The 19645-nt window shown below is 37.2% G+C and overlaps 3 protein-coding genes across 4 annotated transcripts in view; 1 reads left to right on the top strand and 2 right to left on the bottom strand.

Annotated features, from left to right (window-relative positions):
* The window catches only part of LOC124408221 (transforming protein p54/c-ets-1), a 143762-nt gene extending 134657 nt beyond the window's left edge, over positions 1-9105 (bottom strand). The window contains exon 1 of the mRNA XM_046884989.1: positions 8810-9105. The gene's annotated coding sequence lies outside the window, so the exon portion shown is untranslated. The remainder of the gene's footprint in view (positions 1-8809) is intronic.
* A 302-nt stretch (positions 9106-9407) lies between these two features.
* On the top strand, positions 9408-10564 carry LOC124408224 (ATP synthase-coupling factor 6, mitochondrial). Its single transcript, XM_046884992.1, has 4 exons — positions 9408-9561; positions 9904-10061; positions 10168-10301; positions 10430-10564. The coding sequence occupies exons 2-4, from the start codon at positions 9910-9912 to the stop codon at positions 10465-10467; spliced, it is 324 nt and encodes a 107-aa protein (XP_046740948.1). The 5' UTR covers positions 9408-9561; positions 9904-9909; the 3' UTR covers positions 10468-10564.
* Positions 10565-10929: 365 nt separating this feature from the next.
* Positions 10930-19614, bottom strand: LOC124408218 (DNA polymerase epsilon catalytic subunit 1). 2 transcript variants are annotated; one of them, XM_046884983.1, is made up of 14 exons: positions 19261-19614; positions 18905-19028; positions 18537-18755; positions 18193-18419; positions 17866-18106; positions 17481-17797; positions 17102-17348; positions 16390-16942; positions 15859-16300; positions 15537-15774; positions 15037-15390; positions 14714-14928; positions 14429-14612; positions 10930-14354 (listed from the first exon to the last, which is right to left on the bottom strand). In XM_046884983.1, exons 1-14 carry the CDS (start codon positions 19344-19346, stop codon positions 11004-11006), a joined length of 6798 nt encoding a protein of 2265 aa, XP_046740939.1. In that variant the 5' UTR covers positions 19347-19614; the 3' UTR covers positions 10930-11003. The 2 variants fall into 2 exon arrangements, with proteins under 2 accessions (XP_046740939.1, XP_046740940.1); XM_046884984.1 differs by lacking the exons at positions 18193-18419; positions 18537-18755; positions 18905-19028; positions 19261-19614 and having other exon boundaries at positions 17481-17777; positions 17866-17955.
* Positions 19615-19645: the final 31 nt, after the last annotated feature.

Below are 19645 nucleotides of genomic sequence, written 5' to 3'. Positions count from 1 at the left end.
GATGAATAAACCTCGTTCTCTTTTCGCCATATGAGATGAATAGAAAAAAAAAAAAAAAAAAAAAAAACCGTATATATACCTATATACACATTCCCATGTACATACATACATATATAGTATAATACAATGTGGAGCAAATTCCGACCAGTCATTCAATGTAATAATGTATCATGTAACGTAGATATTGTACAAAGTTTCATTCGCGAAACAGCAACAACATTCGTCAAACAACTGTAGTGACGCGCGTTTTCACATCGTTTTATATACATATACATATATACATATATACATATATATATACGTGTGGATGGATGCAGGGTGTAAAGTCCTCCTTGGTGGCTAGAGATTGTAGGTTATAGCCGTATACCTAGTTCCTGATACCTCTAACACACTGCGTTACACCGCGTTTAAACTGCAGTCACGATACAGGCGCGGCGTGTCTGTCTGCCAAGCAGTCTGCGGCTTTATGGAAACCCTTTGAGTCATCCTGGTGAGTATTCTTACGGCCGCCTATTTTGTAGAAATTTTTTTAGAATAATATTTAAAGAAATTTATATCCTATTTTTTAGCGATTTTTATTCTTGCCGTTTCCGGTGTTTCGATACTCGAGAGTAATTATTGCGATAGAATGTAAATTGTTGTTGTTGTTGTTGTTGGGAGGGAATTGATTGAAGAATATCGTGGAAATTGAAGGAATGATACGTTGCCGAGAAAGTTAAGCCTCCGTAAGTATACCTGCATGTTTTGCATAAATTGTGAGTTTCTGGGCTCGCTGATCGCGAATCTGAAGTCGGATTTTCAGAATTCAACATTACGGACGAAAATTTCAAATTCGATCGAATTCGGAGAAAAAAACTCCGTCCAGGGGTTCTCGGGCTCGCTGATTACGGGTCTGAAATCTGATTTTGGAAATTCAGAGTCGCGAATCCACTCAACGCGACCCCGAAAACCCCTGCGTATAGGTTTCCGACCGTATTCGATGAGATTTGAAATTCTCGTCCACCGTATTAGACCAATCATCTTGAATTTTTTAATTCTGATATCAAATTCGCAATCAACAAGCCCAAAACCCATAGAATCCCATCTCGCCGTGAAAGTTGACTCTGAAAAATAACTTGTGACTCAAAGAATTGAAACAAAAATTTTTTTTTCATCCCTGTTTGTTTGTATGAAAAGGAGAATTGAAGAAAAAAAAAAAAACATTAAGTATAGTGTTAAACATAAACCGAGAGAAAAAAACCCCAGAGATTAAAGAAAATATCGTTTAATCTAACAATTGATGATAATTAAAAATTAATTATACGTTTCCTCTCGTATATTTCATGGCTCAATAATATTGTCCGCAGGATTTATTTCTTCTCTTTGTTTTTCCGCTGTACCGTCTGTCTATTCTTGTACGAAAACTCCTGCACAGTGCGGGAAAATCCTCAACGTGATAATCTTTAAATAGAACGTAAAAGGCCGTGACATTTCGGGGGGAAGATTCTCGATGGCACGTTGCAGGCTATATTGTTCCAGAAAACGGATAGAGGGTAAGCCGTGGTGTGCCTAGAAGTGCAGCTTCTTTCTCCAAAAAAGTTTCTCTCTCGCGCTCCGGACCGGACTTAACTAAGACGTGTACCAACGGCGCAAAAATTCCCTAGATCGTTGGTGATTAATTGTTGCGACGTTGAATCTGCGTGGGGAAAAAATGAGCAAGACTTTAAATAACTCACACCACGTGACACTACACATGACGGCATTACCGAGCAGGGTAGCGTTCGCCGGATAAATAATTCCCTAGCAATATAGGGATTTTTCTTTTTCTTTTCTCGTTTTTCTTCATTACAACGAGAAATTCCCCAAATTTTCCAGCTGTTTCCAGCCTGAAGGTAGGATTTTTCCGGTAAACAACTTTCGACAAATATGACGCTGATTAATGAGAACATTTTTTTTTTTTTTTTTTCTTCCAACATTAATACTAATGTACCTTTAATATTACCTATAAGTAACCATTTTAAGTCTGACTAAATCAATTAACATATATTAACAGCCTGACATTTTCCGTGAAAAGAAAGAAAATCAAAAACAAAAACCCCAACAAGGTTTGTTAAAATTAATAAATGATTAATAAATAGTTACATTGTTTTTTTTTTTTTTTTTTTTGTTATTTTTGTTTTTTTTTTTTAGTACTCTGCACACAAGAACGAGTTTATTTCTTCGACAGACTTAAAATTCCAGTTTTAGATTTCTTTTTTTTTTTTTAATTTTCATTTCCCGACTTCCCCACCGCTGCAAGAAATTAGCCTCGGTTTTCCCGGTTTTTCAGGATTTCCCTGTTCGAAGAAAGTGGCTTTTCTTCGTCGGTCTTACAACTACCATTACCTAGTACTGAGTGAATCTTATCTAGTGTATTATCAGGTTGTAAACGAAACTCGCGTAAATCATACAATGTCCGATATATCCTATCCGAGAACCCATCTCGTCTGCTGCTGTGTGAAAACGTTCAGATTTCAGATACGACATGAAATTCCCTGACAATTCCCAGATTCCATTATTTCCATGAATACTTGACACCATATATGTACAATTGTACATATACCATATATACATACGTAAAAGATATTATCGACTGCACTATGATAGCAAAAAATATTACATATACATGATATAATGTATATTAAATACAGAATATTATCGGACAATGAGACTAAAAATAAACCGATATGATGGAAAGACACGTTGCAATTGATGTTCAGTGTGTGCATAATAACAACGTTTTACCTATAAATAGCTTTTATCGTACAACATTGAAACGTTGCATAGTATAATATATATATATATATATATATATATATATATATATATATATATGATTGTTTGTTATAACAGCGATGAGGAGGATGTTTTTAAAAATCTATCGGTATTAAAAAATTATACATACATATACTGTAGGTATAACAAAAGAATTAGCAATCACAGTCGGTTGAACGTGCGATTGAACGGCAACGACTTATAACCACACGTAATATAACAGCAGAACGACGAGACACTTGGAATCGAACGAGATAGATCGATTGAACGATAACATTATTATGCCGAAGAATAATTACAAGATATCTTACAAGATAAATTATTAGCCTTAATACACGGTCGACTTGGTCTACCGTCAACACCTGTAAGCGTGATACTCTAATAATAATAATAATAAGAACAACAATAATAACACGATAATGATTTTCTCCAAGTAACTTTTACGATGAATTTTCTCTACAGATTATTTTCTTAAAAAAAAAAAAATATTTATCTGTTATAAAAAATCAGAAGACTGTCGATTATTGTTTTTAACAATTCTTCTAACAATTTTGTCACATCTGTTTGTAATTATTTATATACTGATCATCAGGAAAAAGCGTGTCGTGTATATGATCGAATTTTATATACGATTTCGATTTATATAATCTGTATATTAGGGTGGCGCAAAAAACCGACTGTTTTTTTTTTTTTTGAGTCTCGTGTGACAAGATGTTAGTTTTTGATGTTTTAAGGTCCCACTCCAAAGGACAGCTCGAAAAAAAAAAAATTTTAAGAGGTCGCTCCAAATTTTTTTAAATGTCAAAAATCGTCAAAAAATTATATTAAAAAAATTATATTTTCAGTATTTTGTTTGATTTTTAATTCATGTCGTGGTGTATTGTTATCGATTCTTTCTTACTAAGTTAAAGAAAAAAAAATTTATGAAATTTTAATATGAATATTAAAAGGTCGCTCGAAAAGATCTAAAGAAATGCACCAAAAAATTTAAAAAAAATTATGAGCGACCTTTCAAAATTCAAATTTTGAACTGTTCTTTGGAGTGGTCTCTTAAAACATCAAAAACTAACATTTTGTGACACGAGACTCAAAAAAAAAAAAAAAAACAGTCGGTTTTTTGCGCCACCCTAATATATATGCTAAACAAACAAAATATTCGACATCGGTTTCATATCTCTTTCCGCAGACTTTACAACCGTGGGCAAATCTTTATCTTATCTTTACAATCCGTTGTTACTGTACCGTGTTATGTACCCATATCTACACGTATACGGAAGATTTTTTCCTGAACTTGAACTCAACGTGAAATATATATATATATATATACAGAAAATTTCATTGTTACATTATTCATTATTTCAAGTTGTAAAAATTTTTAAAACACGATAGTAATAAAAAAAAGACTCAACGAAAAGAAAAAGGCAAAAACGCCGTTGGTATTTAACAACTGCAGATTAAATACAGCACGAAGTCGAGAGTTTTAATAAGATTTTTATCGATTAAAATTGTCCAGAAAAGGAGAAGAATTGAGGTAGGTACAAGAAACAAAATGTAGAAGAAAAAGTAATACAACTATTTAAAATAAAAGCCTAATTTTTTCCGCAATAATAATGTCAAAAACTTTATTCTTGCTGTCCAATCACCGTACTTAAATTAAAAAAATTTCATATTTCCTAGCCTTTTCTTTCTTTCTTTCTTTCTTTACCTTTCCTTTTTCCCTGACATTATTAAATATTCCTTGTTTTCAAATAATTTCGCTGATCATTGATACGCAGACTTAGATAATATAAACTAAGAGTAGTGAAATTTTTACTCCGTCGATAAAGTCCGACTATAGCATCCCCTTAAAGAGTGATTGTATGGTGAAGTAAATTTGATATTTAAGATTCCGAATGACGCGGTGCTACCGCGACGCATAAATGATATCGGATTTTTTTAGCAACTAGCAGCAGCAGCAGCAGCAGCAGGCCTGCAGTAAGCCCGCAGGGCTGTTGAAACATATATTTAAGAGTGGCCTTATTGTTTTAGGGAGGGTGAGAGAGAGAGAGAGAGGGAGGGTGGGACAACGCCTTTTAGAAAGACAGGGGGAAATTTAATATCTCGTAAAGAAGAAGCGGGTTCTCCTTTTCCTTTTTCTTCTTCTTCTTCTTCTTCATCTTCTTCTTCTTCATCTTCTTCTTCTTAGTCTCTTAGTATACTTGCAGATATGCGGGTGCAGTAAGGAAGCGAGCCGCTTAAATACATGTCGCACCAGTGCAGCCCTGCCTATGCCTTACATGCCGAAGCAAGTGAAATGTTTATGTGTACAAAGTATATATACACGCGTAGGTTTTAAACCGTTACACACATACGTACATACATATATAAAGAAGCGTAAATCTTCCGAGAAATCTTTCTTTTTCTTTTTCCATCATCTTCTTTATCTTCTTCTCAAGATGATGTTTAGCAGCGATAACTTCTATATGTATATGTATAATCCCGATAACTTTTCAAAATCTATCAAATCGTTTCTATTCATTTGTTTATACCATGATTTTCCTATAAGATAGCAAAAAAGATTGAAAAAAATAAATAAATAAATTACAAGGCTAATTATACTTATGGACAAAAGCTTTTTTTTATTATTTTCCTTTCGAATCGCTTTGATGAAAATATAAATCTGTTAAATCACTTCTCAATTAACTCCTCTCTATCCAGGCTTGTTTTGTTTAAACAGTATAGAAAACATTCTTTCTATTACCAAAAAAAAAAATTCCAAAAAAATCGAACGTTCGAGTTAATAACGACGTTAGTCTGTTTTAAACACCGATAATAATTCTCTCTCTCTCTTTCTCTCTCTCAAGCACGGTAAACAAACTGCTTGCTGTACGAGACATATTTACACCAATCTTTCATCATCACGTCTGTCTTTTCTTCCGTCGTTCGTTTTCGGTCTTCTCTCTATTCAAGATTAGTTACAGAGGGATAGTCTCTCTCTCTCTCTCTCTCTCTCTCTCTCTCTCTCTCTCTCTCTCTCTCTCTCTCTCTCTCTTTCTATCTCTCACTCTCTCTTTCTCTTCGTCATCGTCGCCGTCGGGGCGACGTTGCCAGGTCGAGAAAATAACGCGTGCAAAAAGCCTCCCTCACTCACTTCTATAAATTCTCGTGCGATCGAGAGGTGAGAATCGTTTTACGTTTCCCGATCCCTCCCTCCCTTCCTACTTATCTTCTTCCTGATCTTCTTGCTTTTTTGTTTTCTCCATACAACGATATTACAGTCGGAGTATAAATTAAGAAATTTGAATTTTTCGACACAACAATACAATTTTTTCTAATCGTGGAGGCGCAGAGGAGGGGGGAGGGGGGGGGGGGAGGTTATCGGTAGTCTAAATCCAGAATTTTTACCAAATTCTACATTAGCTTATAGGCCACCATCCACAACTAACCGGGAGGAATTTTTTTCAATCAAATAACTTAGCCACTTTCCAACTTTTCACTAAAAATCATCATCACAACTATATATATATATATATATATATTAACTTTTGGAAAACTCAATTCTTGTACGATTGATATTTTCCTAACAGAAAAAAAAATATTCAAATTCAAGATGACACCCCCCCCCCCCCCCCCCTCTCACCCACCCTACTTGCCAAAGATTAGAAAAAGTTTAATTGTGATATCTGAAAACTAAAATTTCAGGTATTTTTTTTTTTTTTTTTTATTTTTGTACAATTACAACTGATCTACGATGAAGAAAAACGAGGACAAAACTCGACAATCTACTGCTATTACGGAGTGCAGGCGGTGAAATTTGTGAAACATTTCACGCGATTCCCACGCCCGAAACTTCTTTCTCTCTCTCTCTCTCTCTCTCTCTCTTTTTTTTCCTCTCTCAAGTGCAACGTGTGCCTCTGTAATAAAACGCCACAGGCTATTTGCTCGGCACACGAGGAGCGCCACCGCGATTTCATAATCGGTGAAAAAACCGTCCCGCTGTTGCAGCTGCATACCAGATACTGGAAGAAAGAATCAAATCCTAATTCTTTCTCCGATTCGAAGGTCAAAAGTTTGCGCAGCGTTGACGCGACGAAGCTTTTGCATGGAAAAAAAAAAAAAAAAAAAAACAAAAAAAAATCCTAACTTTACCAATTTTACCAATAACTCTCTTCCGGTGAAAATATAAATCTACTAACAACGAATTTTTAAAGAAATTGTAACAAAATTGTATTATTATATATAATATGAATAGTTTTTTTTTTTGTAAAGAATTGTTAATTTAATTTGAAAGTAATACTGGCTTACAAATTTCTTAACGAAAAAAATACTAATTTTCATGCAAAAAATCTACAAGTTTTCACGAGAAATTATCCGCGTGTTGTAAAATTTTGCGGAAAAACTATACGTATACAAAAATATTCTAACGAATTGTACGAAATGTTCCCGATTTCAAGTAAAAATTCGTTAAAAAAAAAATCGTTGAAATCATTTTCACACCAGGATCTCCGGTAGAATTCGGTGAAGCGTAACAAAGCCGAGCGTATGAACTTCGGAAACTCAATTCGCCCTTGGAAGTTATTCTAGATCCGCGCAAAATTTGTTCATTTGTTTTTTTTTTTTGTTTTTTTCTTTTCTTTTCTCTTCTCTTTTCACCGATGTGTCGTTTCGTCAACGTTGCCCACTAACACTAAAATATCGTCTTTCTTCTTCTATATTTTCAAAGTTCAGATATGATGAATCAGCGCGTTCTGTTTCATTGCATACCTCTAAATACTTGGAAAACTAAAGGCCCTCTCTCTCTCTCTCTCTGTTAAAGTGGACGTAAGAGACGTGCGTAAATAGCGCAAATAGCCGGAATTACGCAATCTCTAAATAAATCTTGAATTTAGACGATGTACGTATACAAACAATAACAATTTCATTGTCGTGTGCGGACAATGAGTAGACAGAGAGAATGAGAAATAAGAGGGAATATTGAGAGAGAAAGAGATAGAGATATCGATGCATATAATCCCTCTAATATCGTACAACGGGGCTTTATAAACGGCTAACAACGTATTGTCTCTCCTATTAAGCTCGCCCAGATACAGGCGATCGAAAATAGCCTTCGCAGAAGGTAAACAAAAGGCTGCAGCGCGATTAGACGTATGTACGTACGTACGTGCATGACGGCGTGCGCGTAATTATAACATTTAAATTTCGCATGCAGGGTGCAAACGAGATCCGAGTGCGAGCAGCCGGTATATTTTTTATAATACAGAACAAGCTTCGAATCGCGACCTGATGTTAGTCATCGCGTTGAACATAACTAACGACGACTCCCCTCGTCGACGCTCTACGTACGAGTCAAATGCCATAATAAAAATTAGTCTTTATTAACTGATGTGAGAAGAGAAGCTTGAGTTACGAAAAGAAGAAGAAAAAAAAAAAAAAAAAGAAGAACGAACGAAATGAAACAAACGCAAGAAAAAAAAAGAAAGAAGAAGAACAACAACGACGAAGAATGAAAGGAAATGTGACAGCCTTTCTATATAGAAGCCTTATTTATTCCATTTTCACAAATGTCTACGAAATAAAAACTTACTTTTTCTCTTTCCGAAGATATATAACTAAATTCCGAGAGTAGTAGGTACCTTCAGAGCATCGATGATGAAACGTCGAGCGTGGGCACGGATCGTGTTTTGTTTCGTAGTAGTAGTTGTGTTTTTTTTTTCTTTCTTTCTTTCTTTCTTTGTTTATTTTCTTTTTCTCGGTATCGTTGCGATATTGTCTATTTCGACCGCGGCACTCATGAAGCCTAATATACACTGAGAAATATAATGCCTAATATATACCAATTTCAGGTTTTATTAAGCGACCTGCAACCCTATAAAACAGACAAATGACTGACGAGCAAAGAGTCACTGAAGAGAAATTATGCAAGTGTAGATAGCCGCAATTGGAAAATTATGATAAGGTTGAAAGTTTTGTTGTGACAAACCACAGCGAGGGGGGCAGGCAGGCGCGTGTTCACATGAATGTATAAGCATGCACATACCTGTGGAGTTTCGAAGCGGTTGGTCCGTGTCACGAGGCCGAGAGAATAGTAAACAAGAGAACAGAACAAAACCACGCACGAAACACACAAAATATTAATTATAACCAGTGATATGCGGCTTTAATTGGAACGGAAAACTTCAATACACAATCGGCAAAACGGCCTGCTTATATTATCACGTGTAAGTTAAACTTCTTAGCCACGGGGCGCACGCACATCGAGCACCCACTACGCGTTGCACACCGTACCTACACAATACAGATTACAGATTAAATATTATGGCTGCGTGTGTCTCGACGTTCATGAATGAAACTAAATACGGATCGCCTCTCGGCCGGGGAAAACTGCCGCGATCACTCGTTGGTTGGGCAGCCTTTTGATCGCCGTCGCGATTGGTCGAGTCTCTCGGAGCTGTTTGGCGGCCATTCGGCGTTTCCTATTGGCCGAGAAGCTCCGACTAACGTATTTGAATTCACTGCGCTAGTCAAGTCGGTAACTAACGCGGAAAATATATAACAATTTAGCGACAGGGTTGAGAACGGTTCGAGAAAATACTTGCAAATATTTCATTTATTTTATTTTTACCGGCTTCGAACGGTAAATATTGCCATTTGTCAATTTGAAAAGATTTTTTACACTTTTTTCGTACCGCCGGAAGTCAACAGTTGCGATAATCCCAGCCATTTCTGCTAGGCGCAGCTGATTTTCGTCAATTTTCTCTAAAAGCTCTTCGCGGATAAAACTGGTAAAACGTAAGTTTGATCTGGAGAAATTTGATCCAGGAATGACAGATTTTGAAGTCAAGTAATCGAGGGATCTATTTCATCTACGCATTTTATCGTGTCACTGTGATCTTCTGTTGTCTTCAAATTCTTAGATATTGATTAAACCATAACCTATAAACATCAGTTATATATTTTGTTATATAATAGCGACTTTTATTTATCCGAGAAACGTAGACTGGAAAATTCGGGAATAAAATACACACATTCAGAGTGACGTTGACTCGGTACTTTTGACCGGGTCATGCAGTAGAAATATATGGAAAAAGAAAAAAAAAAAAACTTGCATATTTACATTATCAATTTTATTAGACAACCATGCTGAGCTCCCGCCTTGCTACCGGACTCAAGGAGGTCCCTAAGGTCCTGAAACGTAATGTTGGAATTTTGGCCCCAGCTCTCCAAAAGGCCAGCGACCCGATTCAGCAACTTTTCATTGACAAAATTCGAGAATACAGGTCCAAGAACACGTAAGTTTGCCTGACTGGATCTGTTTTCAATGAATACCGTAAAGCAAATACGCAGCTGAATATAACGACTCGACTTACCTGTGAATTTTCTTTACACGCCATTCAGAGGCAGCAAAACACTTGTAGATGCTGCTCCCGAAACGATTAGAGAGCTGCAATCAGAGCTGGAGAAAGCGGCAAATCAAGCTGGCGGTGGCGGTGGAGTAGACTTGACTGAATTCCCACGGTTCAAATTCGATGGTACGTTGTGGAATCACGTTTTACTCAGTTGTAAGATTTTCTAAATGAACGTAACAACCAATCGGATCTGCAAAGCATGCAATCATAGTTGTTGATAACTTTAAATTAATATTGTTTCATTTTTTCAGAACCCAAAGTGGACCCCATCAATCTCCAGACTAAGTAAATGTATCTACATATTCAATAAATTACTGTAGATATAAATGTAATTTCCACAACTGTACACACATTGTAATATCGAAATAGTAAATCGTGATAACAGAGAAAATTCTTTGTAACATTGAGCAAATCTAAAATATCCACGAAAAATATTAATTACTGGAATCCATGAGTTTAGAGATGACAAAAACTATCCATAGTTACCTTGTCGAATGTCTTCGTTTTTTTAACCAGTGGTTCACGTTGCCATTCACACACTATTTGTTTGAATAGAAAAAAATATAAATTTTAAGATAAATTTGGTATAGTTATTTTCAAGAGCAATTACAAGTTGCACAGAAATGATGTACCTTTACGTGTAATCCGTTTTGGGGAAATGGAGTATGATTAGGATTTGTCCGGATCATCTATACTTGAACCACCATTACTTTATGTAAATTCAAAAGAAACACTGCAATTCATAAAATATAATGTATTCACAATCGTAAAAATTTTGTTTACAAAGTTAACGTGTATTAAAGATAAACAATCAGTCATTACCGTTCAACTTGTTATTAGATGAGTGTTTTGAACAGTCTCTGCGAGAATAGGCATTCCAAATTTAATAGCTATTGATTTGGCCGTCTTCGCGAATCTTACAAGCTCACGTTTCGGAATGAGAGTTCTGTACTTCCCAGCACAAGAGCAATATTCATTCATGTTTTCTCTTTTTATTTGGTTACATTTCGTGCATTGTAAGTCTTGCAGTATATATCCCATACACTTTCTGTTCAGCGTATCTATGAGTGAAAATTCAATCTCTGCATTATCATAGCTGGTTTCGCAGAGCGGACATTTCCACACGTGCCTATTATTCTCGAACGCGCGATCGTTATCCTTGCATAAATCAATATCGCGAGTGTGATAGCAAGCTTTGCATATCACCTCGGGCAAAGTGAAGGAGATACATGGATCGCTCCATTCCGCGCTGTCGCTGAAATTCCCGACTCCTATTAAGCGCAATAAGTTTCTTTGCAAAGTATGCACTTCTTCTTCGACTTCTTTGTCCAAGGATAGAACCTTGCATATAGATTTGACCAGTTCAAGAGCTGGATTAATTTTCTTTGATTCGGCATCGCCAAAATCAAGGTAAGGATTCTCCTCGAGCGTTAAAACTTTCTCCGGCAGTTTCTTGTGAATCTTTTGCACTATTTGAAACAATTTGTGCGACATTTCACCAGATATTAATTTCTTGGCAAACTCTGCTGTGTTCTCAAGAGCTCCAAGTCCAAGTGGTGCAGTCAACGTCTGACTGAGACTGCTGTTTTTACCTTTCCTACGTCTTGGCGTCGCATCTGACGATTCGCTTTCACTCATGTACTGATAAACTGCACTAATGTATCCAGCTATGATCGCATTGAAGCTTGCCTGGCATGCCGCCTCCTCCGGTAAATACTCAATGAGATTCCAATTCATTATTATCTCTGGGCCGTCATCATCATCCTCTTCATCCGGATCTGTGTCAGGAACATACTGGTTACCCCTCAACTCGTCCGGAATCTTCCCCTTCACGCCAGCGTGATTCGGTAAATCTAGCCAAATCAGGTACTCCCAACACTGTTGGTAAGTTATTTCGATGCTGTGAAACAGCTCCTTATTCTTAATGGATTTTACAACGAAATCAACGTACCCAAGCGCATCTGATATCAGCCGCTTCTTTGAGCACAGAATGATTTTGTTAAAGTTAGCAAATATGATGATTGAGCCTAGTCTTCTGAACTCCGCGACCAGTTGAATAAACAATTTTTTCATCAAGTTATGAAGGGTCCTACGCAGCGCTGGATCGTATAGTAACGCACTAGGTGACCTGAGCCATCGGTAGAAGTGAATCACCTGATAATCGGCAAACACGTTTCGGTACTCTGATATGTCTCGCAACCACGAATTTACCATTGTTTTAAGAACCTTAAATGCTGCACTGCAGAGAGCGGTCTCGTCGTAACTTGGAATAGCCGCTATTCCAGCTCCTCCGGAGACTATTTCCTGCAGGGAAGCTTGAGGCATATTGTCAAAGGCGACAAACGTACTGGTTCCTTCTATATCGTTGACACGATGACATTGGAGCAGTGTATTTACTGCCAAGCTTTCAACATCCAACTCAACGCAGGTGCTGGAATAAGTGCCTGCATTGTTAGCCGCGCAACTCGAGCTCTCTTCAAAATCAGTCAACAACCTATTATCGTCGTTTTCGCTGCCGCCTAAATCGGGCCTTTCTGTGGGTGAACACCATAAAACGAAATTGTGTTTCTGCAAGTGTCTGGCATAAAATAAGTCTGCACCAAATATAGTTGGATCCGCCGGTAGATTACCAATCGGAGCGTGAAAGTAGCGGCACTGTTGAGTCATGAGGTCGAGGATTTGGTCGGACTTCAGATAGTGGCGAATCATAGCTTTCGCGCCTACTCTTTGCCAGTCCAAAGTGCTGTACAAATTTTCCATATCTTGTATGTGCGTATTAACCATTGGAAATTCAGTCAAGACCGGCATTTGCCGTGACAATACGGAAATATCCATTGGTGATTGAATCGCGAGTAATGTAGGCCCTTTCTTCTCGTTTTTATAGGCCTGGAGCGCACTTTGTACCAAACGCTGAACCTGTTTCAAGTCCGTTTCGACCCTGACATTGAACTGGATCTCGTCGGGCAAATTCTTGACATATTTCTGTATATCGCTGTTCAGCATGTTATTTCTTTCAGAGACATATAACGTGTTCATATTTGGCATTTGATTTGTCCTAACGGAGTCGAGAACAAAGATGTAAGCCCTTTTAGTCGGAGCTAGAAAAAGACCCCACATTGCTTTCTGACCGACAGCAGACCAGTGGTGATACAAAAATATATGTTTCAGTACTTGCTTTTGCTCAAGATACGGTTGGGTGGCAATACTTTTGAACTGCAGTTGATTAAGATGAAAAGTATCCGTTCCAGTCTTAATGGCAGCTGCCGCTGACCGATCGACGACACAAATGCATCCTAGTTGCAATATAGCTCGGAACTGTAACGGCATTTGAGTTTCATAAATTCCTTCTATGTCGGGACTTGATAAATCTGCCATAAGTTCTGGACCGTGTTTCTTATAGTTACTTTCCGGTACAGAGTACTGATACAAATTGTACACAATTCGAGAACGAGGTAGTATCCTTGAACACTTTCTCCATAGTTCTTCCACAGCCGGATCCGGTCTAACTTTGCGAGAGTTTACATAAAATATGCGAGGCACTATCAACCGTAGCTGTTGTAACTCTTGACCCACTAACGCCCACAACCTGAACAAACCAGGTTCAGTAGTTTCTGCTATTTCAATTATCTGCCAGGGAGTATCGAACAATGCCCTTTGCGCTCGACGTAGAAATCCGCCCATTGTACTAGTATTAGCATTTCTTACCACACCGGCGGAACTTGCTAGCGGAGAGGTTTCCTCCGTTACTTTACTCCTCTTTGACTTCCGACGATCGTTCCTCTGGTTTGCTTGATAAGCCCATTTCTTTTTCTGATACTCAATCCAGGCCTGCTTTTCTTCTATTGTGTTTCCCAATGAAGGAGGAGGGCCAAGGACTTCTTTCCAGCTCCTATTTAGATCATTTTCATGTTCTTCTTGCGAAGCAGCTCTTTTTCGCTTGTTCACCATCGCCACTGGCTTTTTGAAAACACCTGAACCACCTGCTATATCTTCTATATCTCTGACTTCTTGTTCATCGTTACTATCTGAATCATTGTCAGAATCAGGAGTAGCGTCCTTCTTTGGTTGTATAACAAACATTTCATTGATTCGTCTCTGTTTAAGAACGTCATCCTTTTCCAGCATCTTCTTGTGCAGCCAGTCAGGATGCTTTACTCTCGGAACGGGATTTGCAACCTGGCACAATTAATAAATGGTATTAAATGCAATTAACACATTAGTTGATCAGATTATTAGTGAAGCCCACTGACCCCTTGCATTGCTGCAGGTATTGTGATGATCTTTTGGATCGTACTGCCCAATCTTTCAATGTAGTAAGTCCAGTCCAACACATCTCTTATGTCTGCATTTTGAATCGATGGATCCTTAAGCCACTTTCGCAAATAATGCCTCTTAACGTTAGGATCAGATTGGAAAATGGCTAATGGAATGGCTCTGAAATTATGACAATTAATGTTAAAAATGCAAATCTGTCCAAGTATTTCATCCCTTGTAATACCATAAAATAATGATAATCAGAAAAACCGGGATTATACCTTTCTGTAACAGGTGCACCTTCAGGTTTTTTTGATATGATGAATTTGCAGGCAAGACCTGCATCCTTGACCATCTGATCACCTAAGAATTCAGCCAATCTCTTAGCAGTCGAGATTGAAGTTGATTTCTGAGCACCGTAATCTTCTAGTTTACGCGACATAGATCTATTTTCCGAAATTAGATCAAACAACTCTGTATCAGGCATATTCGCACCCTGGACAATATTAAAAGTGTCAACATTTTCACTTAAAGTTTATGTTTACGTTTTATCTCATAATCGAAATAAAGAATGAAGTATTATTATACTGTATAGTCAACATACCTTGGTATAAAGAACTTCAAGCCAGTGATCAGCAATTTTGGCCACCGAAGCATAACACTTCTCCAAGGTGTCACCTTTTAGAAACGATTCGAATACAGAGGACTGAAATATCTTGATCAGCTGAAGCTCTCCTCGTCGTTTCACTTCAAAACCTTTCAATTCAGCAAGTGAACCGTCAAAGTTAAACACAGCATAGCGTTTCTTGAGCTTTTTTCCTTCTTCTTTTGAAGCTGGCAAAACCATTGCTAAGTAAGGACCATCAACTTCAAAGAATATCGAGTTTTCACTTCGGACCTCATAAACCAAATTCTCTGAGTCAACCAAATCGTGATAAGCATGATTCGTGAATTCATCCTGTTGAGTAAAATTTCACGTAAAAAGGAAGAATACAGAGATCGTACTAAATCTCTATTTATAATTCTCAAGTACCAGAATTGGTAAAAAAAAAAAAAAAAAAACAATGATCAGAATTAGTCTATGTATACAGTGTGAAATTTCACCTTGACCATGAAATTGAGCACTGCATTTGGGTATGATATTGTGATTTTTGATTTCTTTTGATCCGTTGTTGTGATGATTTCATTGTCAGGAAAAGAAGCAGGTAAAACGCACCAAATGCCATCAGTGTCGAGTTCCAAGGGGCGTCCAACTTGTTCAATTATCTCTCTAGCTTTCTTAATAATATGAGCCCCAGTATAACATACAATGCCACCCATTTCCATACTGTACCATCGAGATCTAAACGACAGAGAATGATAATAATAATTCAATTGAATCAATACAATGAATTGATGCCAAAGTGATAAAGGACAATAGACTTACCCTTTTCGCATAACATATCCATAGAAAGAATTCAATATACATTTATGAGCAAGCTGTAAAGAGTCGTACAGAATTTCCCGGTTCTTAGCGGACTTAATTTCACCAGCATCACCCTTAGCTACAGCAGCGGAGACTTGTTGCTTTGAAACTTTCGTCAGAGCCTTATATTCGTATCGTCTATCTCTGAACGCCCTGACTGTATCCACGTAGAAAGAGTTCTCTTTCTGACACACTGTTTGCGTCCTTTCTTCCATCCTCGTTATTTTAGTTTTCTTGTAAGCCTTTCGGCAATATTCAGTCAGTCGTTTCTTCTCGTACATTGCCTGATCTTCTTTAGAAAGTTGATGAAACGCCCTCTGAGGTCCACCAGGGAATTGCGGTGGAAATTTTTCTATTTCCAATTGTTGCTGAATTCTTTGAAACTCGCTCAGACTCGCTGGCGCTGAAAGAGATATATTAATAAAAATTGAACTTTAAATCGGGAGAAAAGAACAATTTTGTCTGAACAAGAACAATCCAAAGAAAACTAACTGTGTTCTCCTCTCCACATCCATGTCATATTTCGTTGACAGACTGCATTCAATTTATTATAATCACAGGCAGCACAAACAGTTTCATCGACCATCGCCGATGGCTGTAGACGATTGGTCAAAATAATGTTTGGATACATGGCTCCAACATCCAAGTGATAGATCACCGGATTCTCCATCCTGAGAGGCTGATCCCTGAGCGCTCTCAGTTTGACTTTAATCTTCTCAGCAACTTCGTCAAAATTCGTAACTTTCTCTAGGGGTATTTTTTCTTCTTCTTCTATAGAATGTTTCAGAGCTCTTTCCACACCATCGATCAGTTTGTTAAACGCTTCTGGGACCATTTTAAATCGACACGGAATGTCAGCTCTAAATACACCAGATTCAAGAGCTTCAACGTGACCTCCTACATAGGTTTCTTGATCCAAGACATGTCCGTCTGCTGTTAGTTTATTTAACTGTGTTTCTTGCTTATTCGGAAATATAATATTTGCGTGAAATGCTTCAACCATAAGGAGCGATTCGCAAAGTGTTCCAGATCCTTTCCTCAGGACCTACAACATGTAGAATACCCGATTTCAATTTCTATTTCAATGTACAGTAATCGGATAGGAGTGAAAACAATACCTGTACATTATGATATAAACAGTAAGAAACTAATACTGTATCATTGGAAACAGATAATTAAACGTTGAGCTAAAAATGCTGCAAACCTCATCTGGTTCCATTGGAATAATAGTACACAATGCGAAAATAAAGGGATGCACGTATTTCAAATAAAGGTAGTAAGTGGCGACAGCATCTGACACCGAATAATTGGCAAGAACATGCGGCTGCTCACATGCCATTCTACACATTTCTTCAGGGTCTAACTCAACCGGATCATATCTCAACTTTGCCTTAGCTACAGCTTTCAAGTTTTGCGATCCCACAGGAAGGTACGAGTCTCTCTTTACCCAGCTGTAACAGATGCGAAGTTTGTATATTTACATAAGCTTAAGATTGAAAAAAAAATTTTAAATACTCTTTAAGATGCATAACACAATATGCATTATTTGTATAATTAATCAACATTAAACTCTATTTACGTACCACAAACAATCCATATGCATAGCTGGACGACAAGTGTAAACTCCGTCTTTATTTTTAGAGAAACCAATTTTTTTTTTCATGTCTATATTATGTATGGCTGCTCTGGTCTCAACAAAAGGCCAATCGAAAAAGTCTCCGTTGTATGTGACAAAAATATGAGGTTTGACATCGTTGATATGAGCAAAAAACTTTCTGATAACAGCTTCTTCATTTGGTTCGTTATAAATGGTAAAAAATCCTTCAAATTCTGGCTTCGGAGTGTATTCAAAGCTCTCTATATCTTTCGATATAATTTCTCTGTTCGTAATCAAGTATCCCTGAAAATAATCTGGTATCAAAACGGAAATGCTTTTTAAACTTCATGTCTAAGAACTTTCTGCCTTACCTGACCATCAATCATGTACGAAATCATCATTATTTGATCGGTATTGACATCGGGAAACTTTAAAGGTAATTTAGTTGTCTCAATATCATATGCCAAGACTATAGGATCGGGTCTCTCGATGATATCATCCCTACATATGATGATAGGTGGTTCAGTGTGGCGTGATTTTACTGTATACCACTTTCCGACAAACACTTTAACATCTATGGACACCCTCACATGAAAAGGTACATCGTACTCACTAAAAATTGAAGGTAACATCCGTTGATCAGAACTAGTGTCTACGAAACTACAAAGAGTACCCTTTTTGTTGGCTGCGCTACTCACCGAATATCAAGAATGTTATCCATATGATCGGTTAAATTTTTTACAGGGTTATGGTCACGTGTATTCAACGAACTAGCCAACATTTCCGTGTAATATGTATGGCTCTTCTCACGTTCCTTATTCTTTTTAACTGCAGACATTATTTCACGCCGTACTTTGATCAGGTCAGTCATGTTTGTAAAAGTTAGTTTCAAGTACTTCTGTTTCAATCCAATTAGGTGATTTGGCTGTGAAGAAAAAATGGTTCAGTGCTGCTGATGGTCGAAATGTACTTTTCCTGGGTATCTAAATACATCTTTGAAACTGAAGTGACTACAACTTTGTAAATAATGTTGGTAAATTACCAGATCCAAGTCTTCTTTTGTCAATGGGTAAACTTTAGCCAAAAATCCAGGGTACTTTTTTGTCAAAAAAGTTGACACTTCTTGCAAAGTATCCTTTTTACATAGCACGTAAAAATAAGGATTATATGGCAGAGATATTTTAAATCTTGTCCCATCTTCTTCCATAAAGTAATAGTCGACTGCACTTACTAAATGCTTATCATCCTCTATCACCTCGGTCTATAAGAAAATGAAAAAGAAATGATTAAATTTGATTGATACGACGAATGCTAAACAAAGCTATTATGAAAAATTGAAACAGACGGATTATTATCAGGGTGCAAATAGGTACAATATGCAAGCAAAACATAAAATAGAACCAAACTTACTGAATGCATATTCAGCAGAAAACCTGTGCGCTCCTTACTATCGTTGACCCGAACAAAGCCATACAATTCATCGATTCTATCATTTTCTATTGACTGTCGTAAACGGCCCTCTGCTGAATCCTCTCTGCGAATAAATAGTAAACAAAGTTTAAGAAAGTAAGTAAAAGCTGAATCGTAGAAGCAAAACCAGGCATTAGATTTCTCAAATGACGGGCATATTTCTACTGCACATAAGTGAACATTTTAATCATGAAACGAACATTGCATAAAAAATCAGCATCTTTGATGGTATCTTTTGACAAAGATAAAAATAAACTAGAGTAAATATTACTTTTAGTATGAATAATGAAACTTACCTCGGTACATTCGGTTCTTGACCAAACTGGTTGGTGTTGACAGGCGCTTTGGGTGTGCGAAACTTGTTTTTATTTTGAATAAACATTGTGTTTAGTTTTTGCTTGATGAACTTAGTTTTAAATAAATAGATAAAATACGAGCACGTCGTGTGTTTGACATTAATCTTATAACCTCGAGGTTGAACGCTGAAATCCCCGCTTTTGGCGCGAATTGTTTTGTAAGTTTCAAGCGATCAGGGCAGGGGGCGATCCATCGAGATCTTTAGATTTTAGGTGCGTTCCAAAAGTGTATTGAATTTACGAGAAATCCGTGTCTTTGTCGCTCCACCGCATTTCCCATCCTCTATTTCTCTTTTGTATATCCACGTGGGTACTGAGTAGAGAG

This window comes from Diprion similis, chromosome 7 (assembly GCF_021155765.1).
Source record: "Diprion similis isolate iyDipSimi1 chromosome 7, iyDipSimi1.1, whole genome shotgun sequence".
NCBI classification, from domain to species: Eukaryota; Metazoa; Arthropoda; class Insecta; order Hymenoptera; family Diprionidae; genus Diprion; species Diprion similis.
Note: the sequence above shows the minus strand (reverse complement) of the source record. Positions and strands in the feature narration are given on the sequence as shown.

Bases quoted from the DNA above. Each gene is read 5' to 3' on its own strand.
- LOC124408224 (XM_046884992.1), top strand. From the start codon at position 9,910: ATGCTGAGCTCCCGCCTTGCTACCGGACTCAAGGAGGTCCCTAAGGTC. The intron at 10,062-10,167 runs GTAAGTTTGCCT...CACGCCATTCAG, and splicing joins GAATACAGGTCCAAGAACAC to AGGCAGCAAAACACTTGTAG. The intron at 10,302-10,429 runs GTACGTTGTGGA...TCATTTTTTCAG, and splicing joins CCCACGGTTCAAATTCGATG to AACCCAAAGTGGACCCCATC.
- LOC124408218 (XM_046884983.1), bottom strand. From the start codon at position 19,346: ATGTTTATTCAAAATAAAAACAAGTTTCGCACACCCAAAGCGCCTGTC. The intron at 19,029-19,260 runs GTAAGTTTCATT...ATTTATTCGCAG, and splicing joins CAAGAACCGAATGTACCGAG to AGAGGATTCAGCAGAGGGCC. The intron at 16,301-16,389 runs GTTAGTTTTCTT...TATCTCTTTCAG, and splicing joins GATGTGGAGAGGAGAACACA to CGCCAGCGAGTCTGAGCGAG.